Raw genomic sequence first — 21,549 nt, 5'->3', positions numbered from 1 at the left:
AGCTGTGTGCTGCTTATTTTTTTAACATAAAGGAGATATTACTCTGAGTGCTAATTATTGTCCAATTAAGCTGACATCACATGCTATGAAAGTATGGGAGAAGATTACGGAAAAGCATCTGAGTTGAACGGTTGAAATTTGAAAGTGTCACTATGGATTCCTGCCAAGAAGGAGCATAAATGATTACATGTTTGCATTATGAATGCTCATAGAGAAGTTCAGAGAAAGGAGATGTCAACTGGGCATGGTCTTTGAGGACCTAGAGAAAGTTTACGATTGTGTACCAAGAGAACTAGTTTGGTGGAGTTTGTGACTGAGAGATGTGCCAGAAGGCTACGTCCATCTTATCCAGGATATATATATATGATGAAGTGATTACTGTAGTCAAGATTAAATGGAGCTATAGGACAGAATTTCCAGTACATGTTTGCTGTATTAGACGTCAGCATTCATCTCCTTTTTGTTTGCAGCTGTCTTGGGTGTGATAAGTGAGAATATATGAAGAGAGTTGCCTTGGAACATGCTGTTTGCTGATGACTTAGTGATATGTGCAGAAGACTGTGAGATCCTGCAGGCCGGCTTTGAACAATGGCAAGATAGTTTTGAGTCGGCTGGACTTAGAGTGAACACTGGTAAGTCTGATTGATAACTGAGGGAGAAGGACTCACCATAAAGGATATCACAGGCAGAGAACTTAGAAGAGTGATAGAATTTAGATACCTAGGATCAATGGTTGTTGACAATGGTGGCCCTCCTGAGTGATACCTGGCATCATACTAAAGCTGTTTGGTGCAAATGGTGAGAGCTGACCTCAGTTCTCTGTGTTGAAAAGATGCCAATAAAGGTAAAAGCTAGAGTGTGTGTATAAAACTTACTGTATGGAACAGAGTCTTGGCCAGCCACAAGAAAGGAAATCAGTATGCTCTTCACCATGGAAATGAAGATGTTGAGATGGTCAAATGGTTGGATACTCCAGGACAGGAAATGACATGAGGTTGTAAGGGGCCTAATTTGGGTTCCTCCAGTTGAAGACAAGTTGAGGGAGGCTATGCTATGTGGGTATAGGCATACCCATTGGAGACCGGAAAGCTATAGTGGTAGGATGGCTCTTACAATGACTGTGGATGGAAGGCAACCAGAGGGGAAGCCAAAGACTTGATACATAGACCAGATATCAGCAGACCTTAAGGAGACCAATTTGCACAACAACTAGGTGCACAATCATGAGTTTTGGAAGAAGGCTATAAAATCTCTGACCCTGAATAGGGAAGTGGCAAGAAAGAAGAAGAAAAAACTGGAAGATGAAGGCAGGGGGACAAACAGTCAATTTAGTGTAACAGATTTCTGAAGTAAGAAGTGGGACCAAGTATGTCATTTCTCCCTGTACATGCCAAGATCATCAGAAACCAGATTGAACTCAGATTTATCATTTCATGTATTCTCCCCCAAAAGGATGCAACTTTTGCTTGGTCTCAAATATGTGGTGGTGCTAATCTAAGTGAGACCAAAATTTCTCAGTAAAGCATGGTTAGATTGCTATTCATATCAAATTGAAAAAGGGGAGTGTAAATTCAAACATACCCCCACACATCCTGTCTAAAACTTCCCAACAAATGTCTCTACAATGAGATGATGCTGCCATAGAAGGAACTCTCCTCAGAATGTCCTTTGGGGTTTCTGGGTCAATCTCTTCTAGTGATAGGCCAAAATTAGAACCATTAATCTGAACTTCACATATCAAGAAAGTCACAAGTCTTGATTTTAGTTTCCAAATCTGGGTCAAATCCAAAATTAGAAAAAGCCTAATTTTCTGTTCTGTTTAAAATGCAGGCAAAATCTCAAATTTTTTTTGGTAAGACTCCATTCCAGTAGGGCAAAAATCTTTCAAGAACAGCTAATTTGATCAAGAAAGTGGGAGAATCATTTCAGATTAAGGAGAGCCTGCCATGATACAGAGCCAGCATAGTAGTTCTTCCATCACTCTCATTTCCCTCTGTCAGTGTAGATGGAGGGGAAAGTCACAAGGCTGAGACTTTCTCATACCCTGGTAATCCCCAGCTGTTATATTGGTTCTTTGGGGGACACAGGAATATATGCCATTGGCAGTCCATGTAATTTAAAGAGACCAGGAAATTGCTCTAAATGATACTGGAGGACTAGGTCTGTATACAGCCAGCATAGGGCTGAAGGAATACAAAGGGCACCTTGAACCTCCACTGCTGAGCTTTTCTGTATGTTTCTCTGTCACAGCTGAGGACAGGGCCATATTATCCATTAGGGACAATAGGCACAGTGCCTAAGGCCTACGAAACTTTCAGGGCCTACGAAAAATTTTGTGAACTAAAATAAAATTTATCCGAAAATTTGAAAAGCAAACGATAAAATCAAAATTCATATCTTCTTAAATTAAATATATTTATCTAAAGTACAAATTACTATTATATTATTACATATATCCATTGTAAATTTAATTCTTTGACAAGATTTAAAATTTTCTAAGCTTTTAAGGAATATGGTTACAATATTAGCAAAAGGGAATGCATTAAATGCAGATTTCAATTTTGAACAATTTTTATTTGACATTTTGCTCAGAGTGGCATAACTAGGGGCCACAAAACCTCGCAATTAATGTGCTTAAATTAATAGCTTAAAATCAAATTAGTTATTTCGGTCAGGGGACCTATGAAGGCAAGTGTGCTTAGGGCCTACGAAGGTCTTAAAACAGCCTTGGCTGAGGATCTAACCTCCTAGTTTTTACAACCCAAAATACAACCACTTTAAAAGAAAAAAAGAACAGAGAGAAGCAGTTTAAATACACACAGTTAGTTTTCTAGGAGTTGAATGATTGGGAGAGTGTTATGAGTAAGAACTGCTAGTGCCTTTTTTCTTCCCAACTGGCCCTTGCAAGGAAATACCCATCCTTAATTCCCCCCAGTGCTTTGCTCACTGGAACATCCTGCTCTGGAGAAGTAATGAGAATCCCCCTAACAGAGAGAATACACAAAGTTGCTTTTCAGGCAGGTTTAGTATCTATACATTTCACAATGAGGTACATAATATTTATTCCTTCCTGTTTCAAACCATTAAACCACTTGACTTCGTTGTCTATGCTGACATATTACCCTTTCCCCACTAGGTGTCTCCACTACTCTATCACAAGTCACTATCTATGGATACAAAAGGATATTGATGGTTAAAAGCCTTGTACAGTAACCACAGTTCACAGTATTTTCAGTGGAAAAAGCCCTCTGTAACCTCTTACCTAGGCACAGTTAGACAGCAGCATGTAACATTAATATTTTCATCTTGGACTATGTGCTGCACATCAAATAAAAACAATAACTACCAATACACTTTTTCAGATTTCTTAAGCTTCTGCAATAATACAATGAAACATCTTCCTGCAGGAGTCAATCAGTCCATCTTTCCATTTGCCCTAAATCTCTAGTGGAATCTGGAGAAAACAGCCTGTTACCATGGAGAGGAAAAAGAGAAACCTGGATTGTGGAACTATTGCTCCTGAAACCTCATTAAAGAAAAGCAGGGGCTCCAGAGGGTTGTAATTCCTTAGAGAGAAGGTCACCCCAAAAACACAGGGATTCCTTTCTTCTCCAGACAAGCTTTAGCGGAATTCAATCGGCTCCAAAGCCAGCCAAAGTCCTGCCCCACCTGGAATAAACAAATCTCCAAAAATCTCCCACTAGCACAATCAGATTCAGTTCCTGCTGGATCGCCCTGAAAGGGAAAGTCAAAATCTTGCAAGGGAACTTGCAGCCTGTCTCCCTGCAGGATACTGTCACAGTTAGGCTCAGCACAGTTGCTCAAGCTAACGGTGCCTTGGTTTGAAAGAGCAAGGTCTGGTCGCAGATCACTGTCCTTAAGAAATTCTTGATCATGAAACTTGCTCCTTCCCTCTTTCCCTCCCTCCTTTAGTGTGTCCAACCCCATTTGCCTTGACCTTAATGAAGCTTTCTAATGGTCATGTGTTTTGGGAAGGGGTGAGACCAAGGTATGTGATGGACAAATGAGGAGATGGATGTTTGTTTCTAAAGTGATTTTGTGGGCTGGATTGATAGGATGGGGCAGTTCTTTGTATATTGGAGCTTTATCCTTTGTACACATATGAAATTTTTGTAAGGAGAGTTCAGTGTTATGCATAAGCACTTTTAAAATGTAAATAAATGCTGTATATAAAGTCTTTTTCTGCAGCCATGGGCTGCCCCCACCTTAATCTCAGGACAATAATCCTTATTTAACTACCTTATACATACATTGGAAGGGTTCATGTTTATTAATGGCATGGAAGATAACAGAGTATTGTTATCCTAGTTGATTGAGAGCTATGAACCTGCAAATCAACTTATATTCCATTCGGTCATCTTTCCCACATGGGGGCGTGTGTGTAAAACTAATCATTCTGTCAGCGATTAGCAAACGACTTAGTATCAGAATCCACAAAAGTCAGAAGAGGTACAGGGGCATCCTCATAAACATGACGATCTGCCTCTCTGATTATACAAATGAACCACATGGTGGAAAATCAGTGTACCCTAGAAGCATTCTAGGAGACAGGACGCTCATATTCTGTTCTTGACTATATCACTGAGTCCACATGTGACCCAAGGCGAGTCATGCAGGACCAAATTCTCAAATGCAGCTTGTAATAGAAGGTGCATCAATATTTGAAGGCCGAATGTTATACATCTAGAACCTGATATTTATAAGTCATGAACACCTGCACCTCCCACTGACTTTAAATTACATTCGGAGTGCTCACTGCCTTTGGAAATCAGGCTACGGGCTTCTAACATTAGCAGCCAACGAAGTGAGGTACTCAAAAGAGAAATGGGTTTTGAAAATTTGAGACATTATGTTTTTAAAATTCATCTGTCACGATGAAAATCCAAGTACAACAGAATTTTGCCATTGTGCTAGGGCATTACAGTCTGAAATTAACTTTATAGTGCACAGGACTGTTTTAAGTAACTGAATCCCAGTTATCCAAAATGTCAGTAATTGAGTTTCATTGTCAAAAACAAGTGAAAAGCAAGAAGTACACTATTTTAATAATCGACACGCATAGCGAAATACGTAAGTGGTGAGATGGATAATGTTTTCTCATTCAAAATACTGGGGAGACGATATTTGCTAAGTAATAGGAGCCTAGGAGAGTCAGACTGGGGAGATCTGCATGGGGAAACAGTAGCTCTACGACCCTCTCTTCACCAATGCCTGCTGAACCCTCTTTATTCAAAATCCACCCATGCTGGGGCTCTGAAGGTAAAACCAGGATACAACAGAGCAGGAGCATCTGTACTCCATGGAGTGCTCCTCTCCAGATGCCCTGAACATCCTCAGTGAGAGTTTGTGCTGTTCTGAACAGCATTAGTTCCCACGGCTACCCCATTCACCCGATGCACAATACATCTGCTAGGGGAGGCAGCTCAACCAACACTGCAGAGGGAGACCCACAGATCATTGCATATGATTCTGGATCCATGGGGTTGGGAGAAGAGTTCCCTCTGAATCCTAGACTTCTGCAAATTTCCTCATACCCTCTTCAGAGTTCTCCATACTCCTCCACTGTTCAGAGATTTCTGGGCCCTCTGTCTCATGCCCAAAAGGGGAATATGAAATTATCCTTGTTTTTATCTTGACAGTGTCCCTTTAAAAGTTAGGAGTAGGACATGACTATTTAGCAGATTTGGTTAGCTCTATTATTGTAAGTGAGTGGTGGACATAAGATGTGAGAATGCAGGTGAAGGCGTGTGTCACAGCTCAAGTCACCCGTCTGCAATATATTAGTATTACATAACACAGAAGTTACCTCTTCTCATTTAAGCTATTAAGCATAACAAATGATCAGAACAGTTTTCTGTTGGAAATGTGCTTCTGTAGAGTTAATTACTCTGGTCACTGGTAAACTATAGAAAATGTGGTAAAGAAAGTATTGATTCAACCACTAAAACCTTTCAGAAACTGTTTGATGAAGAATTCCTTCAGGCTCTGATCATTAAAATTATTAGGAAACAAAACATGGTTAGCCACACTCTTCAAGGTTTGGAATGAAAACTAGTGAGATGTGCTGATCTGCTGCATACCTGTACAGATGAAACTTGATAGTCCTCCATAGATGACATCATCATTGTCTGGTAATATAAACGGACACCTTGTCTGAACCTCCAAACAGTATTGCTTGCAAGGAATTCTGTTGCTGCAGTGAAACTGTGTGACTTCAAAATACTGGGAACAGAGCCAGGCTTTGTAGACAGTCTAGAAAAAGAGAAGAATCAGAAGTATAGATGGATGACAATAGAACTGTCATTATTAGAAGCACATACTGTACTCCACACCTACACTGATGCTGGTTCTTAAAGCAAATGATAAGAGAATATCACCTGAGTAAAACAAACCCTTAACATATCACTACCCTCCCACTTCTTGAAAGAAAACCCCAACCAAGCCATCTAAAATGACTATGATTTTAAAACATAAAACATCACTCAATCGTGACTGGATTAGTATTATTCTGTAATCTTATTTCTGTAGAGATATATCAGTCTATGTTGCACCTTTTAATTATATACGTATGCTGTCCTGTACCATTACAAATAAAATGTGGCTCTAAAATCATTTAGAAATAATTTGGAAAAAGGCACAGGAACTAAACACCAGAAGGAATTTCAAATTGAGATTTACTTAATACACTCAAGCCTGTTTGCTCTTTATAATTTTACCACGTAGGGTAAAGCCTTCAGGTCACAGTAGATGGTGCTGCTTCCCCTCAATTAAACTCCAATCCAGCCTGCTGCATTAAAGAGCACATTAGAGTGCCTGAACATCAACAGCCACGGACTAGGGGATAAATCTATAAACAGTCAGGGAAAACATTTACATGTGATCCAGATCTAACACATTAAAGAGTCCATCATCTGAAGCAGTATAGCAATACAGCCGATTCATTTATTTTAAAGCAAATGGATTTTGTTTGGTTTAGTTTTGTAGAAAGTATTTTCTCAGGACAAACTATTATCCATAATGGTCACTTCAGCCTATTCACTGCTTCACACATGTAACTCTTCAGAAAAGGCAAGAGTTGAATTTGATGACTATCAAGCAGCAATTATGGGGAAACACCTACTCACTAAATCCCAGAGCAATTTCTGGATTTTCCAAAATATATATTTTTTCATTAATTTATTTTGAAGTACATTATTTACTGGCTAAGATTATTATCTAGGTTGCTGGATAATGAAAATTTCCATTCAGTATTCATTCAAAAATATCTGAAAAGTTTAGTAACTACTTTTCTTCTATCAGAGGCTGAAAAGCAATATAGATTAACTGATTATTTCTCCTCTTTCTATACCTGTTTTTAATAAAAAAGGAAAACTGAGATTAAAAAATTTAAACACTGAAAATTCAACAGCTGATACTTGAAAGGGGTAATTTGTTGGAGAGTTTGGTTCAATGTAGGCATATTTAATCTTATCAGTTGTAGTTTTTATTAGTGTAAGTAAAATTTTAACTTCTATAATTAATTCCAAGGTGGTAGTTCCAGAACCAGTAAGCTATTATTTTTAGCATATTTGCAATGACAGTAAATATGGGTAAGGTTTTTACATGACAACTGAAAACATTATCACTAATCTGTGGTTTATGTTAACCCCTTTGTAGTAGCTTTTAACCACTGTATTATGAAGGAAAAATATTTTCATTACAAATTCAATTGTAATTGCTTACATGGAATGTATTCACATTAATGATTATCAAGGCTGCAGTCCAGGTGATATGAGTATTCTTTTGTTCTCAGATAAACTTTGAAATTGCAACTGATTTTCAATGTATGCAGTGTTGTTGTAGCTGTGTTGGTCCCAGGATATTGGAGAGACAAGGTGGGTAAGGTAATATCTTTTATTAGACCAACTTCTGTTAGTGAGAGAGACAAGCTTTTGAGCTTACACTGAGCTCTTCTTCAGGACTTTAAATTCACATTCATAAACCCAACATAGATTTTTGAAGATAAGTCACACAGCATCTTTCATTTTAGGATCACTTGTACTTTATAAATAGTAAGTGTGTCAGACTCTGTGAAGTACACTGCATGTTACAGATGGTAAACGGAGGCACGGGGAGGTGACTGAAATCAAAATTCACCATTTGCCAGAACCAGGATTCCTTCTCCAACCAATAGATTATGACCCACTACATATTAAAATGGTGAAAAGAATGTACTTGTTATTTTCATTATACCAACAGGTGTCACATATATGGGATTAGGTCAATCAAATTATTGAAAGCATGGTTGGGTATATATTAAATATGTAGAGAATCAGGTGGGTGAGGTAATATATTTTATTAGACCAACTTCTGTCGGTGAGAGAGACAAACTTTCAAGCTTCCACAGAGCTCTTCTTCAGGACTATCTGTCATTTAAATGGGGCAGGACGTGAACCTTATTCAGGAGTAGGACTGGTTGGGAATGTTTTAATTAAATGTTTTTTCCATTGGAAAAACGACAGTTCATCAAAACTGAAATTTTGTGGAATCATGTTGGTTTCAATGCAAATGTCATTGGGAAGGTTTCTCAGGTGCTATAGCAGCCAAGTGAACCCTGATACAGTTTGTAAATAATTCCATTTTTTTCAATTCCAGGATAGCTACGAGGCGAGAATAAGCAGGTGAAAGATGCTGCTGATCATTCCAATGACTGAATCTTTTCCACTAGTGAAGATTAGTATGTGACAGAATGGGAATTCTCTGTAAATATTTTGTAGGAATACTGTGTACATCTCAGTTTCCCTCATATGCTGCATTGTCACGTATGGGGTGGAAAAAGGGCTATTTACCCTAAGTCCACATAGATGGTGGCAAAGACAAACACCAGGACATTTACTACTCAGCAAGTATCGACCATGGAGATCCCCTCCCCTCCCCGCTAGAAGAAGTCAGCTGTGTTTGACCAGCTGGAGGGTTGACATCCTGTGTGAATGTCACTGCAGATGATGTTGGAGGTGAATTGCTCCCTAAGATTGTACAAGTCTCCCTCAGGGCTCTGCCTCGATGGAACTTACTGAATGGCACTCCCGATGGGAAGCAGAAGTGCTGAAGGATGCTGCTGAGGACCAGCAAAGCCAGGGGGCTTGCCTTCAAGGAAGAGTGAGGACCCCTAGGTGGTCTGGCTCACTGAAGGGGTCCTTTCAGTGACTGTTTCAAAGCTGGGGTCCTAGCACTGATCCTGTGGATCCATGACAAGGTATTCTGGGTGAGTTCTTTCCTACTGTTCAGTAATATCTGTTGTACCTCTGTAGAACAATCAGTCTCTCTACTCATGAACCATTGAGAAGTCACGCTCTGAGATGATGAATTCCCAGGTTGTGGTGAAGTATCCAACCAGAATCCTGGGAGAGGGGATGAGGAATGGCCAGAAGGCTGTGTATTTACAGATGGCCAGGTGAATCGGGTAAGGCTACTAGGCCTGATTTGGTGATGTTGGAACTTTAGAATGATCCTGTCTTTGTATTGTCTGATCTTGTTCACCACCTTCAATAACAAAGGCATTGGGAAAAATCCATACAAAAGACCCTTCATCCATGGTATGAGGAAGGCATCTCCCAGAAAGCAAAGGCCCAGTCTCTCCCATTGATCAAAATTGACTGTGCTTCTTGTTGGTGATGGTGGTGAAGAGGCCCATCTCTGGAAATCCCCATTTCAGAAATACGTGGTTCAGAGTCTGAGTCCAATTCCCATTTGTAATCTTGGGACAACTGCCTGCTGAGTGCATGATCTGTGATATTTTGTATGCCTGGAAGATATGTTGCTAATATGAGGATGCACCAGTTCTATAGCTCTGTTGCTTCAGCACAAAGAAAAGAGAGAGAATTCACTTGAAGAAAATTAAAACAAGCATTCCTGACTGCCTTTAGCTCCAGAAGGTTGATGTGCGGATGAGATTTTTGGGATAACCTATATGTACTATACACTGCTCTGAAAAGTATGAGTCCCTAGATGTGCCCCCAGACCCACAAAGATATGGGTCTGTTGTTATGGTGATGGTTGGAGATGGCTGGGTAAAGGGATGTCTGCACAGATATTGCAAGGATACTTCCATGAGTTGAGGGAATCTCTCACTTGCCAAGGGACTGAAACCTGTCTATTTAGACTGTGTTTGCTTAGCAAATAAATAGTTCTGTGCCACCCTTGGAAGCAGCGAAAGTGCAAACTGCCATATGCCCCAAAACTAGAAGACAATATCTTGCTGAAATCTCGGACTTATCTAAATATCTTAACTGAAGCCTCATGATACGATCAGATAGTATTGTGAACCTGTCCATTGGAAGGTAGATTCTGGCTGTTACTACATCAATGCTGTCTGTATGGCTGAACGAACCTCATTGTAAGACTGGCCCTTGGTCAGTCTCAATTCTAAAATAGGTCTCCACTCTCCATTATTTTTTCGGACCAGGAAGTACTTGGAGTAAAACACCTTCCTCATGTGCTGATCAGGAACTGGTTCTATGGCTTTTATGCATAGAAGAGGGTTGATCTCCTATCTCAACAAACGTTCAAGAGAGGGGTCCCTAAAGAGGGATGGAGAAGGGGTTCAGGTGCCGGGGGGGATGTAACATGGATGGAGTAGCCCAATGTTATAAGCTCCAAGACCCATTTGTCTGTTATAATTTGTTCCCAGGGCTGTTGAAACTGGGAAAGCTGGTTCCCAAAGAGAAGGAGGTGGGTAAACTACTGCAGCTGGAAATTCAAAAAATGGGGATGATTTGGACTCTCAACCAGTCCATCAAAACTGATGTTTTGATGATGAAGAAGATTGCATAGTAGGGCCAGATTTAATAGGTGGTTTGTTTTTTTGGAAACCTCACTTTTTTCGTTGGTGGCTCAGTAGGTCTTTGGAACCTAGGGAACTAGACAGGGTGGGATTTCTGGACTATCTGGGATTTATTATATCTCTGTTTATTTGCAGGTATGTAGATCCTGAGAGATGCAAGTTGGCTCTAGAGTCCTTCAAAGTATGCAATGACTCAAGAGTCTTCTCCACATAAAATTTCAAGCCATCAAAAGGAAGGTCTTCAACTGTATTTTGGACCTCCCTAAGGAATCCACAGAGTTGGAGTCAAGACGCCCGACACATGACAACTGCCATGGAAATGGAGAAGGCACCAGTGTCAGCAGCTTCCCAGGAACTTTGTAAAGATGTTTTAGCAAACAGTTGACCCTCCACTATGATGGCCTGGAACTACTCTTAATGGTCTGCTCAGAGGTCTTCAATAAAGGACTGACACTTATAATAGTTGGTTTGATAATATTTTGCCATTAATATCTGGTAGTTTATGATTCTAAACTGTAGGGTCACTGATGAATAGCTCTAATATCCAAAAAAGTCAAATTGGTTTTGATTTTGTCATATGGTGTTGATTCAGCACGGTGTTGTCTACGTTCATTTACAGTTTCAACAATGAATGAGTTAGGAGGTGAGAAAATAAAAATTCAGAGTAGTAGCCTGCTTGCAAGTGTGTGGTATTGTTTCAGAGGTCTGCTAGATAGGCACTTTGAATCCTCCAAAGACTCATTAATGGGCAAGGCCACCAGAGCAGAAAATGCTCTCTGTAAAATGTCCAGCAGCTTGTTTTATGATTCCCTGACCTCTTCAAGGGGTATCTGCAAAGAATCTGCCAGCCATTTCACGAGGTCCTGAAACAATTTGAAGTCATCAGCCACGGATGATGTGGAAGGCACCATGGCCTCATTGGAGAAGACAACGAGATATGAGTTTTTGGGATGGCCTCCTTGTCTGCTCTAGCCTCTTGCACCTTGAAAGTTTCCTCCTGCTGTTCAGGTAGTGGAGAAGGAAGATATGGGGAAGGAGACTGTCTAAATCTTGCGGTCTCCGCGAACAAGGCTAGAGGCCTTAGAAAATGGCTGATGGTAGGCTTCCCAAGGGTCCTAATATGGCCACTGAGGGGCATCATACAGAATAGAAAATGGCATTGATGATTGTTCATACTACTGAGGAGGGGTTTCAAAATGTCTTCCCCCAGTGTCTTCTCTACGTAGGTACCAGTAAGAAGGTTCTTATACCAGTAAGTAAGAGAGATTTGGGCAAGGATTTGAAGGTCTGAAGAAAGGTCCTCATCATCTTCCATAAGAGGAGCTCCACCAGAGAACAGTGGAGAATCAGGCAGTATCGGGTAAAGGTATAATTCCAGTGACCATGCAGATCTTGGTATTGACATCAACAGCTCCTCTGACACAGAAAGGTCTTTAGAGTATCTAAATTCCTATGGTACTGGATGAAATCACAGCACCAAGGTGGAAGTCTGTCTAAGCAGGTGTCTTGCAGAGGAAGTGGTTGGTACTGATGACATTGTATGCCTCGAGGCAAGCACAAAATGGGGTGGCTGCTTAGCTTTTTGTGGTACTGAAGGTCCCATGATGTTGGGTACTGGAAGTTGCAAGAGTATTCATCGGTACTGCCTTGCTGGAAGCAGACTGTCGCTCCCTGCTGCCTCAATCATGTGCCAACGGTACTGAAGACATTTTAGGTACCAAAGCATGGCTGGAGACATGTCTCTTAGAAGAGACCAGGGATCTGGCAGTGCCATAAGTACCAGAGGACCTGGAGCCTCAGTGGTACCAGACTGAGAATCTGACACCTCAGAGGTGAAAGACTTATAAGAAGACTGAGGTCTTTTCATTGTGGGCTGTTTGTGGGAAGAACCAGAGTTTCTTTTCTTAGAGACCTTTTTCTGAGTCTCCAAAATCTTTCCCTTAGAAGGTCTAGGGAAATGTTGATGTGAGGGAGTTGGAGCATTATACTTGCTTGTAGATTCGTGTACAGGGCAATTTTCCTGACCTGGGTCTGAAGCATGATGAAGCTCCATCATAAACAGTCTTATCTTAATCTCCTGGTTCTTCCTGGCCCTGCCCTTAATGCCTAAAAAGGAATTGCACTCCCGTGGAATGTGTGTTTCTCCAAGACAACATATGCATTAGGAATGTCCATTGTTGACTGGGTTTGTCTCCAGGCAAGTGAGGCAATGTTTGAACCCTGGTGATCTTGTCTTATCCTCCTAATAGAGGGGAGAGGAATAAGAGGACAAGAAATAATCCTCTTACAAAACTAATCTAACTAACTACTAACCACTAAACTAAACTAATAAACTCTGACAGCTAACAAACTAGTCCAGGCTAGCTTGACCGACCGAAGTGGACATGCTGAATACGCCATCTCAGGCTAAGATGGTTGAGAAGCAACTAAGGGCCCTATGTAGCCTCAGTGTGGGGCAGAAGGATATTTAGGGCACATGCACAGTCCAACTGGGTACTGCTTCAGAAAATCTCTGATCAAAGGTCCATAGGGCTCATTTGCACCTGAAGTGAAACACCCATATGGACACTACTCGAAAAAGAACCTGTGTTTCTGGAGATGAAGTATGTGTGACGTCCATAGTATTTCTATAGCACATAGGTTTGTTATAACTTGTCCTCAGCCAGCATAGTTCCACATCCCATTCAGCATTCTTCAAAGAAGTTCACATTCTTTCTGGCTTTCAGATTGTTAGGAGTCCTATCCTACCTGCTAAAATTCCCTAAATCCTTGAAATTCACAGGTTCATTACATAGGTTTCTGTTGGTTACATTTGAAACCATCACTGATAATATGTGTTGACCGACATCACGGGTATTCATGTTGCAGCTATGTATTTATTGGCAACCATTTGTCTTTTTGTTTTTGAGCACTTCAGTGGTTAAGTCAAAGATTTATATTTACAGTGGATGTTCCCCTTACCTTTTATTGTAGATAATAAAACCATTACAAAAATTAGTTACATTTTATTGCTAACATTTTTCCAAATTTTTTTTGAGATGTGGGACGAATACTTTATATGTGGGGTTGTAATTGTGTTTTACAAGTATTGGATTGATATAGAAAATGCACCCAGCTCATACATTTTTATATACAGTAAATAAAGCACCATTTTTCTTCATTGGTAGCACAAAGATAAATTATTCATGACCATCGTTTTGGAAAGGATTTTCTTTTTCAGTCTCTCTCACTTTTTCTCTCTGCCCTCCTCCCTCCAAGTAGGCATTGCTTCCACCTTTACACTCCCCTGTTTTTTCATCTTCTAATTTCACATCTAATTAACCTGCATGATATTACTTGCTATGGTGAACTGGTCTTCAGCAGTCTGTGAGAAAGTAAAAGGGGGGATTCCATATTTTCCTAGAAAAAAGCATATTGCCTTTTTCTATAAAAGAACTTCCATTTCTATATTCTCTCCATTGTTTTCCAAGTTGATACGTTTTGTTAATTTACTTACAGCCAAGCTAATACATACAGAATATGAATGACTCAAGCATCCAACACACACACATGCACACCCCCATGCCTGTGTGCGCACACACACTCAATAGACACATTAAAACAAATAAGCAACCCCACTTGTAGACTAAACGAGGCACTTAATTGGAATCTTTGGGATGCTGAGCTCTTACAGTGTCTTCATCAAATTATCATGTCATTGGGAAAGGACATGGGAGTTCTTGTTCATAGATATCAGATACAACAGAAAGCTGTTTTTCAGCATACGCTGGCTCACTCACTGCCAAAAAAGGACACTGCTATTTCTTCCCAAGTAGATATTGTTCCTCCAAAGCAAAACAAAGTCAAAAGAAAACATCTAAAATGTCAGTTCTTCATACAACCTGTTCCATATGGGCCACTATCTCTGTATGATGCTGGGCAAAACATGAGAGCCACAAACCAGCAAAGCAGTTAAATTGGGATTTTCAAGAGCACCTAAGGGAATTAGGTACACCATTACAACTGGCATGTTTGAAAATCCCACCTTTAAACACCCACTTTAACTAGTGGGACTACTGTTCAACTATGCTTATATATATATGTGTGTGTGTGTGTATAGAAGTATGCATTCCTCTGAACTCAACTTTGGGTAAGTAATTTAGAATTATGAATGACCGCTGGTATCTGGCACCCTGCACATATATGTAGCTGTCAGAATATCAGAGCCAATGAAAAAGTTCAGGTCTATTAAAAACACTTCTTTCTGAATCCTCTTCATTTTTCTTTGTCATATGTTCTCTTTCCCTCCTTCATCACTCCGTTTATTTTCTTTGTTTAACAGAATGACACTGCTCTTTTTGGACAGGCTACAATATACACATGTGTTTTCTGATTTACTAGTGAGGTAGCCCATTACTAAGGCCCTACTTGAATTGTGGAATGATTGTCAAAAAAAACTGCGGCTGAGTTGCAGATAAGCCATGGAAAATTGTGGAAAAGTAATCATGGACTCTATTATTTGTGACAATAAAGCCCATGATTACTTTTCTGCGATTTTCCACTGTTGGCTGCCCAGGGCTGAGGGCAGGAACTTCCACTGTAGGCAGCTTCCGCTGTTGACAGCCAGGGGCTGAGAGCGGGGACTCCCGCTGTTGGCCAAGTGGAGCTGAGAGTGGGAGACCAGGGCTGAGCGTGGGAACACAAGGCTTGAGAGCAGGGCCTCAGCCTCAGAGCGGCCAGGGCTCTCACTGTCAGCTCCGTGCATGACGGAGCGCCTGCTGCCAAAACTGCAGTGGAAGCCTAATATTGAGAAAGCTGCAATTTCCACAATATTGCAAGTTAAGCAGGGCCTTCCCCATTACCGTACTGCCAATGGCTGCAAGGGCAAATGTACATTTATTGAAATTCTAACATGCCGACACATTCTGGCTTTCCCACTCTTCTTTCTGTTCCCTGATCCCTTATCTGCTTTTCTTCTGACGTTAGCCATAGAAATGGCAATGCAAGAAAAGGGATTGTATGTCACGTTATCTGGGGCAGAGACAATCCTCAAGATTTCACATTGAGTATATGTCTCTAGTGCAAAATTATTGTCTCTCCAAAATATGACATACTCTCTAAGGGTTCAATTCAATAAAACATACGTCTTAGCTTATGTTTCATAGAAACTAAGGTAAGTCTGTGGAAACTGTACAAAATCCATTTTTATGGCTTCCACAGTATAGAAGCCTGACATAGTTTTTTTAAAATAAAGGGGGCCTTTAAAGAAGGAAAGGATATATAAACTATACTGTATGATATAAGAATATGTTAACTATCAAGAGACTCTAGTAAAACATGGAGAGCAAAACTTCATGATTTGTACATTTAACCAAAAACTCATGAGATAAAAACATAATCTTTATTGTGTGTAGTTTGTGTGTATTTTATGAGTTAATCATAGTAATTAAAGATGCCTTTTGGACATCTTAGCTGTGAAACCATAAGCATGAACTATGTTTTTTTGTTTGCATGGGATAAGAGTTTTGAAACTTTGTTGTGTACACATGTGAGTAATATATATATTATATCCTCCCCCAAACACACACACACACACACAATATATCAAGATAAACAGGCATAAATGGACATATGTACTATACACTGGTGTGGAACAGAATCAATGCATTTGTCAGATTGACTTTACTAAGAATATTAGTGTCAGTGTTGTCTGCATGTTCCAGTTATGTAATTACAAATTTTATATTGAAAATTCCCCTGAAATGTTAATTGAATATGGTATTGCTGTGTGCTGTTTATGGCCTTTCACCCTCCAATCTAGAGGGGACTATTTTTCCAAGACAGATGAGGTGCTCCCTATATACAGAAAAGTGGGCACACTTAAAAATGGGTTAAATGGTTTTACTTATGTGTTACTTTGAAATGAATGTAATTACTATTTTCAAACTCTAATATTGAAAATGTTATAAGAACTGTCCTTTCCTCCCCCAGTAACAAAATTCAAACAAACCTAGATAAGGGTAGCCCTATATCCATATAATAATATCAGATAGATAGAAAGCCATAGAGAAGGTGTACATATATATTATCAAACTGAAATAATTGACTATTGTTTCCCATTTTCTTTCAAAACTGCCTGAGTTCTCGACTACTCTTGCTGAGATTTGCTCCATGATGAAGTTTATTACAGTACTTTGATCAGGCTGAGCTTTGCGGACCATTGTAGTCCTATGTATACCTGCATTTCCCATTACATTGCATAGGGAATTCTCACTCACCAGTAAAAATTTTCACACCAATAAAAAATTGAACACCCCACAACAGTTATTACTATTATTTAATCTTGTATATATTATGAGGTCTTCAGCAGGTCATATTTAGGGGCCAGGAAGTGATTTCCCCCATGTTTTCTGTTTAGGGTTTTTGTGGGTTTTTTTTGTCTCCTTCCTCTGAAGCATCAGAGATGGCCGCAGTTGGAGATAGAACATTGATGGGGTGGGAAAGGTCTCTGAGGTGGTACTGAGAATCCTCTCTCTTAGGAACTTGGCTGACTGGTTCTTGCTCACATGTTCAGGGTCTAGCTGATTTCCATATTTGGGATCAGGAAGGAATTTTCCCCAGCTCAGATTGGCAGTGATCTTGGGATTTTTTGTCTTCCTCTGCACCATAGGGCATGGGTCACTTATTATACCCAAATGATTCTCTCTCTCTTAATCAATTTCCAGTCTTTGCAAGGGCCTCTGGCACTGGCAGACCTCTTTTTTCTGTTCTCTGCCAGTGACACACAATAGTTCACTCTCATGTGGTCTGTAATACTTGGGTGCATTTCTGGTTGTGGGGTTTGGCGTGGGGATGGCTGGGTGGTGTTTAGTGGCCTGTGATAAACAGGAGGACAGACTAGATCATCTGGTACCACCTTAGCTTAAACGCTATGGTTACATCTATAAGTACATGTGGCACCTTATATTAGGGGAAAAAAGGCACGGTCCCTGCCTCACAGAGTTTAAGGTTAGGTAGGACAAGACATGATACAGGGAGAGATAATATCAGGGAAGAGCTAGATTCCTGATTCAAGGAACCACTTAAGTACATGCTAAACTTTTGAAGTTTTTCATAGTGCATCACAGCAACAAAAACACAGCAGTGTTTAGTGGTCTTGGTTACTCTGATGTCTGTATTAAACCTAATTTAAATGCTCCTCATGCTTACAGGGAAACATTCAAAAACAAACAAATGCTTTGCACATGTATGCTTATCAATATAAACAACGAGAGTCCTGCAGCACTTTAAAGACTAACAAATTTAATTTCTGCAGCCATAAGTTTTCGTGGGCTGCAATCCAATGTGGGTTGCAGCCCACGAAAGCTTATGCTTGCAGAAATTAAATTTGTTAGTCTTTAAAGTGGTATAGGACTTTCATTGTTTTTGCTCTATACAGCTACCCCTCTGGAGCTTATCAATATGTGGTTCGTATATCCAGATCAACATATGTATATGCCTACACAGAGTGGTCATCATAACAAACTTTACTGTTGCGCTTTACAAAAAACAAATATTACTAGGATATACATATATTATCAGTTAGGTAGATGATAAAGTTAGATGTTTAGTTAGTCACCATTTGGTATTCATTATATTCCTGGTAAAAAAGCTTCAGTCAGAGGGCAGGAAGTGGAAAAAATACCTTGTGACTTTAGTGACCAATACACATCACAAGTAGCTAAAGATAATGATTAAAAAAAATGATCAACTGACAAACCAGAGGCTGAAATGTGTTTGCTTGTAAAATCATTACAAATACTAAGTGGATTTGGGGAAGAAAAAAAAAAAGAAAGAAAGCCTGTTTGTTTGCGAACAATTTGTGGACAGCAAAAAAGAGCTAACTTCTCCACTCATATTATTGACAAGGAATTGTTCTACCAGCTATATTCAAGATATAAAACCAGCCCCTCAAGTGAGAGACAGAGAGCCCACAAGCAGCTCCTCTTCCTACCTGTAGTAATGAGTGAGCACTCATCTCCTCCTCCTGGGGAAGATCGGGCCAGCTGGCTGGCTCCTCTTAGGTAATTCTACGATCTGTATTGTTCAGGAGGTGCACATAATGGTCCCTTTGGCCTTAAAATATGGGATGCTGGCTGGGTTATCTACCCAAAGTAAAACACCTGGAAGCTGACTAATTCCTGTCCACAGTGGGTGCAAAAGAACCAGGTGACTTCTGCAAGTCATCATGCAGAGCGGGTCGCCATGTTGGATGGTCATAGAGCTGCTCATCATGTTGGCTGTCCTCTGGAATGTCAGTGATGTTGTCCATTGCCCTACAGTATGTGGTATGGTATGCCTGGCAGGACAGTGGCACATAATTAATTTTGGGCCATGTGACCAATATTCAGCGAATCACATTGCCAAAATTATAAATTGCAAATGTTAAATTATATATGCATATATACCCGCCATCGCTCTCTCTCTCTCTCTCTCTCTCTCTCTCTCTCTCACACACACACACATTCTAAATAATCTGCCTTCTGTCAAAACAGATTTAGCATGTAGACTGATTCATCTGAGTCACATTATATGAAATGCATCAGCAGAGCAGAATGGAAAAGCCCTAGAGTGTACAATCAGTTTCATTCTCTACCGCTGTCAATTCTTCATCATTTTCAAGATATGAATCTTTTCTTCCTCCTTCCCCCTCTACCATTGCTCACACCAAAACACTAGATATTCTGTGTAATATTTCAAAAGAAAGTGAGTATGTGCTCAAATATTGACTTTCGTAATTATCAATATTCTGATGTTAGCAGCTGGATTATCAAAATAACAATCAAAACTCAATTCCTGAAGCCTTCTAAAGAGTTTATTTTGCCGCAGTGAAAAAACTGACTGAAAACCATCACTCATGTCAATAGATGTTCAGAGCCCACATGCTGCCTAACAGCTGCACACTAAACTTACAGTACACTGATTCCTCGGAATGGAGTCTAAATTCCAAACAAAGAACGCCATCATAATATATTTTCATATATTGGTAGAGTGGTTATAAGTCTCTGTTAGCTTTAGAGATGCTCTGTCTGTGGACATTATGAAAAACCTTTTTACTAGGAGGGTGGTGAAGCACTGGAATGAGTTATCTAGGAGGTGATGGAATCTCCATCCATAGAGGTTTTTAAGGCCTGGCTTGTCAAAGCCCTGGCTGGGATGATTTAGTTGGGGTTGTTCCTGCTTTGAGCAGGGGTTGGACTAAATGACCTCCTGAGGTTCCTTCCAATCCTAATCTTCTATGATTCTAAGTATATCCTGCTAACTCAGATAAATACCACTGACAATACTGCTTTGGGGAACAGAGTGCTATGATTCCAGTCCCACCAGTAACAAAAATTGCAATTATTTAGGCCTTGATTCTGCCACCTTAGTTAACATTGAGCAGTACTTTAATTTGTGACTAGTCCCATTGGTTTCATGGAAACTACTGGTGGAACAAGTTACCACTCAGGTTGAGTATGGGTAGCATAATTAGGCCCATAAAAAACACAGGACGAGTATGGGTAGCATAATTAGGCCCATAAAAAACACAGGACGCAAAAACCACTTTTAAAAATTCCTTTTTGTTGCAAACTGATACTATCAGAGTGCAAATACTGTAGGCATTGATCTCCCTGTTTATTATGCCACAGTACATCAAGCTGTCTCAGTATCATTCAAAATTTGGCACATAGTTAATTAAATACCTTGCTAATTTGCTGGCTGACCTTTCCCAAATGGATGGGGTGGGGTGGGCTATATGCATTATTCTGGTACATTATTGGATGAAAGTGCACCATGAGAGTAGATACATTAACAAAACCCATCCATGTTCAAGTGAGCTACTTGTATGATTCTGTCGATTTCATGATCTTTGACTGGGACCACTAGATGCTACCATACTACACATAAATAAAATAAAATAATAATAATGGCTGGACCATGTTATTAATAATGTTGGTCTAATTGTATTATTTTAAATTAATTGTGGATGAGGATTCTAAATACCCATTTTATACTGTACAAACCTGTTCTATCTTGACATTTGTTCTTAGCACAGCAAATACAAAAAAGTTCATAAAAGGCAATAGGCTGTGAGTTCTATTTATCATCTGAAACGTCCGAAACATGGATTTTGTTTTTAGTTTGTAAGTTTTATTAGACGATCAGTTGCTGACCTCTCGCTGGTAGGCATTTGTGTCTCAGTTAATAGTATTTATTGGAGTTTTGATCCAAACTATTATTTAAACCATTTTCTAAATATCTACTTTGGCTGAATTTCCTTTACCTCGTTTTTAGCACAATCTGTTTCAGCTATAATCATTCCAAACATTTGGTGGACTGAGTTACCTGTCACCTACCTGATATTTGACATTGGTAGTTCTCCATCATAAGATGTAGTTGAATATGCCAATGATTGACTCAGCTTTGGTGAAAGCCAGCTAATTATTTGTTGGGAGAGCTTTTTGAGCATTTATTTGCCAGATAAATCCTGAAGCCCAAACCTGAAGCCTTTATTCATGCAAAACACCTGTTGATTTCAGAACAGGGTCCAATGTTGTATCATGTGTATCATGAGTATACACAGCTGAAAGAAAAGCTCTGAGAGAGTGTGACTGGATTTTAATATAATTATTGATTTCAAGGCAAAGCCGCAGTAGCTCAAAAGAGTGCATCCTATCTGTTCAGCACAAACTTTGGCTCAAAAA

The 21,549-nt window shown here is 39.8% G+C and overlaps 1 protein-coding gene across 1 annotated transcript in view; it reads right to left on the bottom strand.

Annotated features, from left to right (window-relative positions):
• The window catches only part of NALF1 (NALCN channel auxiliary factor 1), a 715,406-nt gene that overhangs the window by 8,198 nt on the left and 685,659 nt on the right, over positions 1–21,549 (bottom strand). Inside the window, exon 2 of the mRNA XM_067536804.1 lies at positions 6,102–6,273. Coding sequence (XP_067392905.1) covers positions 6,102–6,273 — 172 coding nt within the window. The remainder of the gene's footprint in view (positions 1–6,101; positions 6,274–21,549) is intronic.

Source organism: Emydura macquarii, unplaced genomic scaffold (genome assembly GCF_026122565.2).
Source record: "Emydura macquarii macquarii isolate MOO-44397 ecotype Brisbane River unplaced genomic scaffold, CSIRO-AGI_Emac_v2 contig_3671, whole genome shotgun sequence".
NCBI lineage: Eukaryota > Metazoa > Chordata > Testudines > Chelidae > Emydura > Emydura macquarii.
Note: the sequence above shows the minus strand (reverse complement) of the source record. Positions and strands in the feature narration are given on the sequence as shown.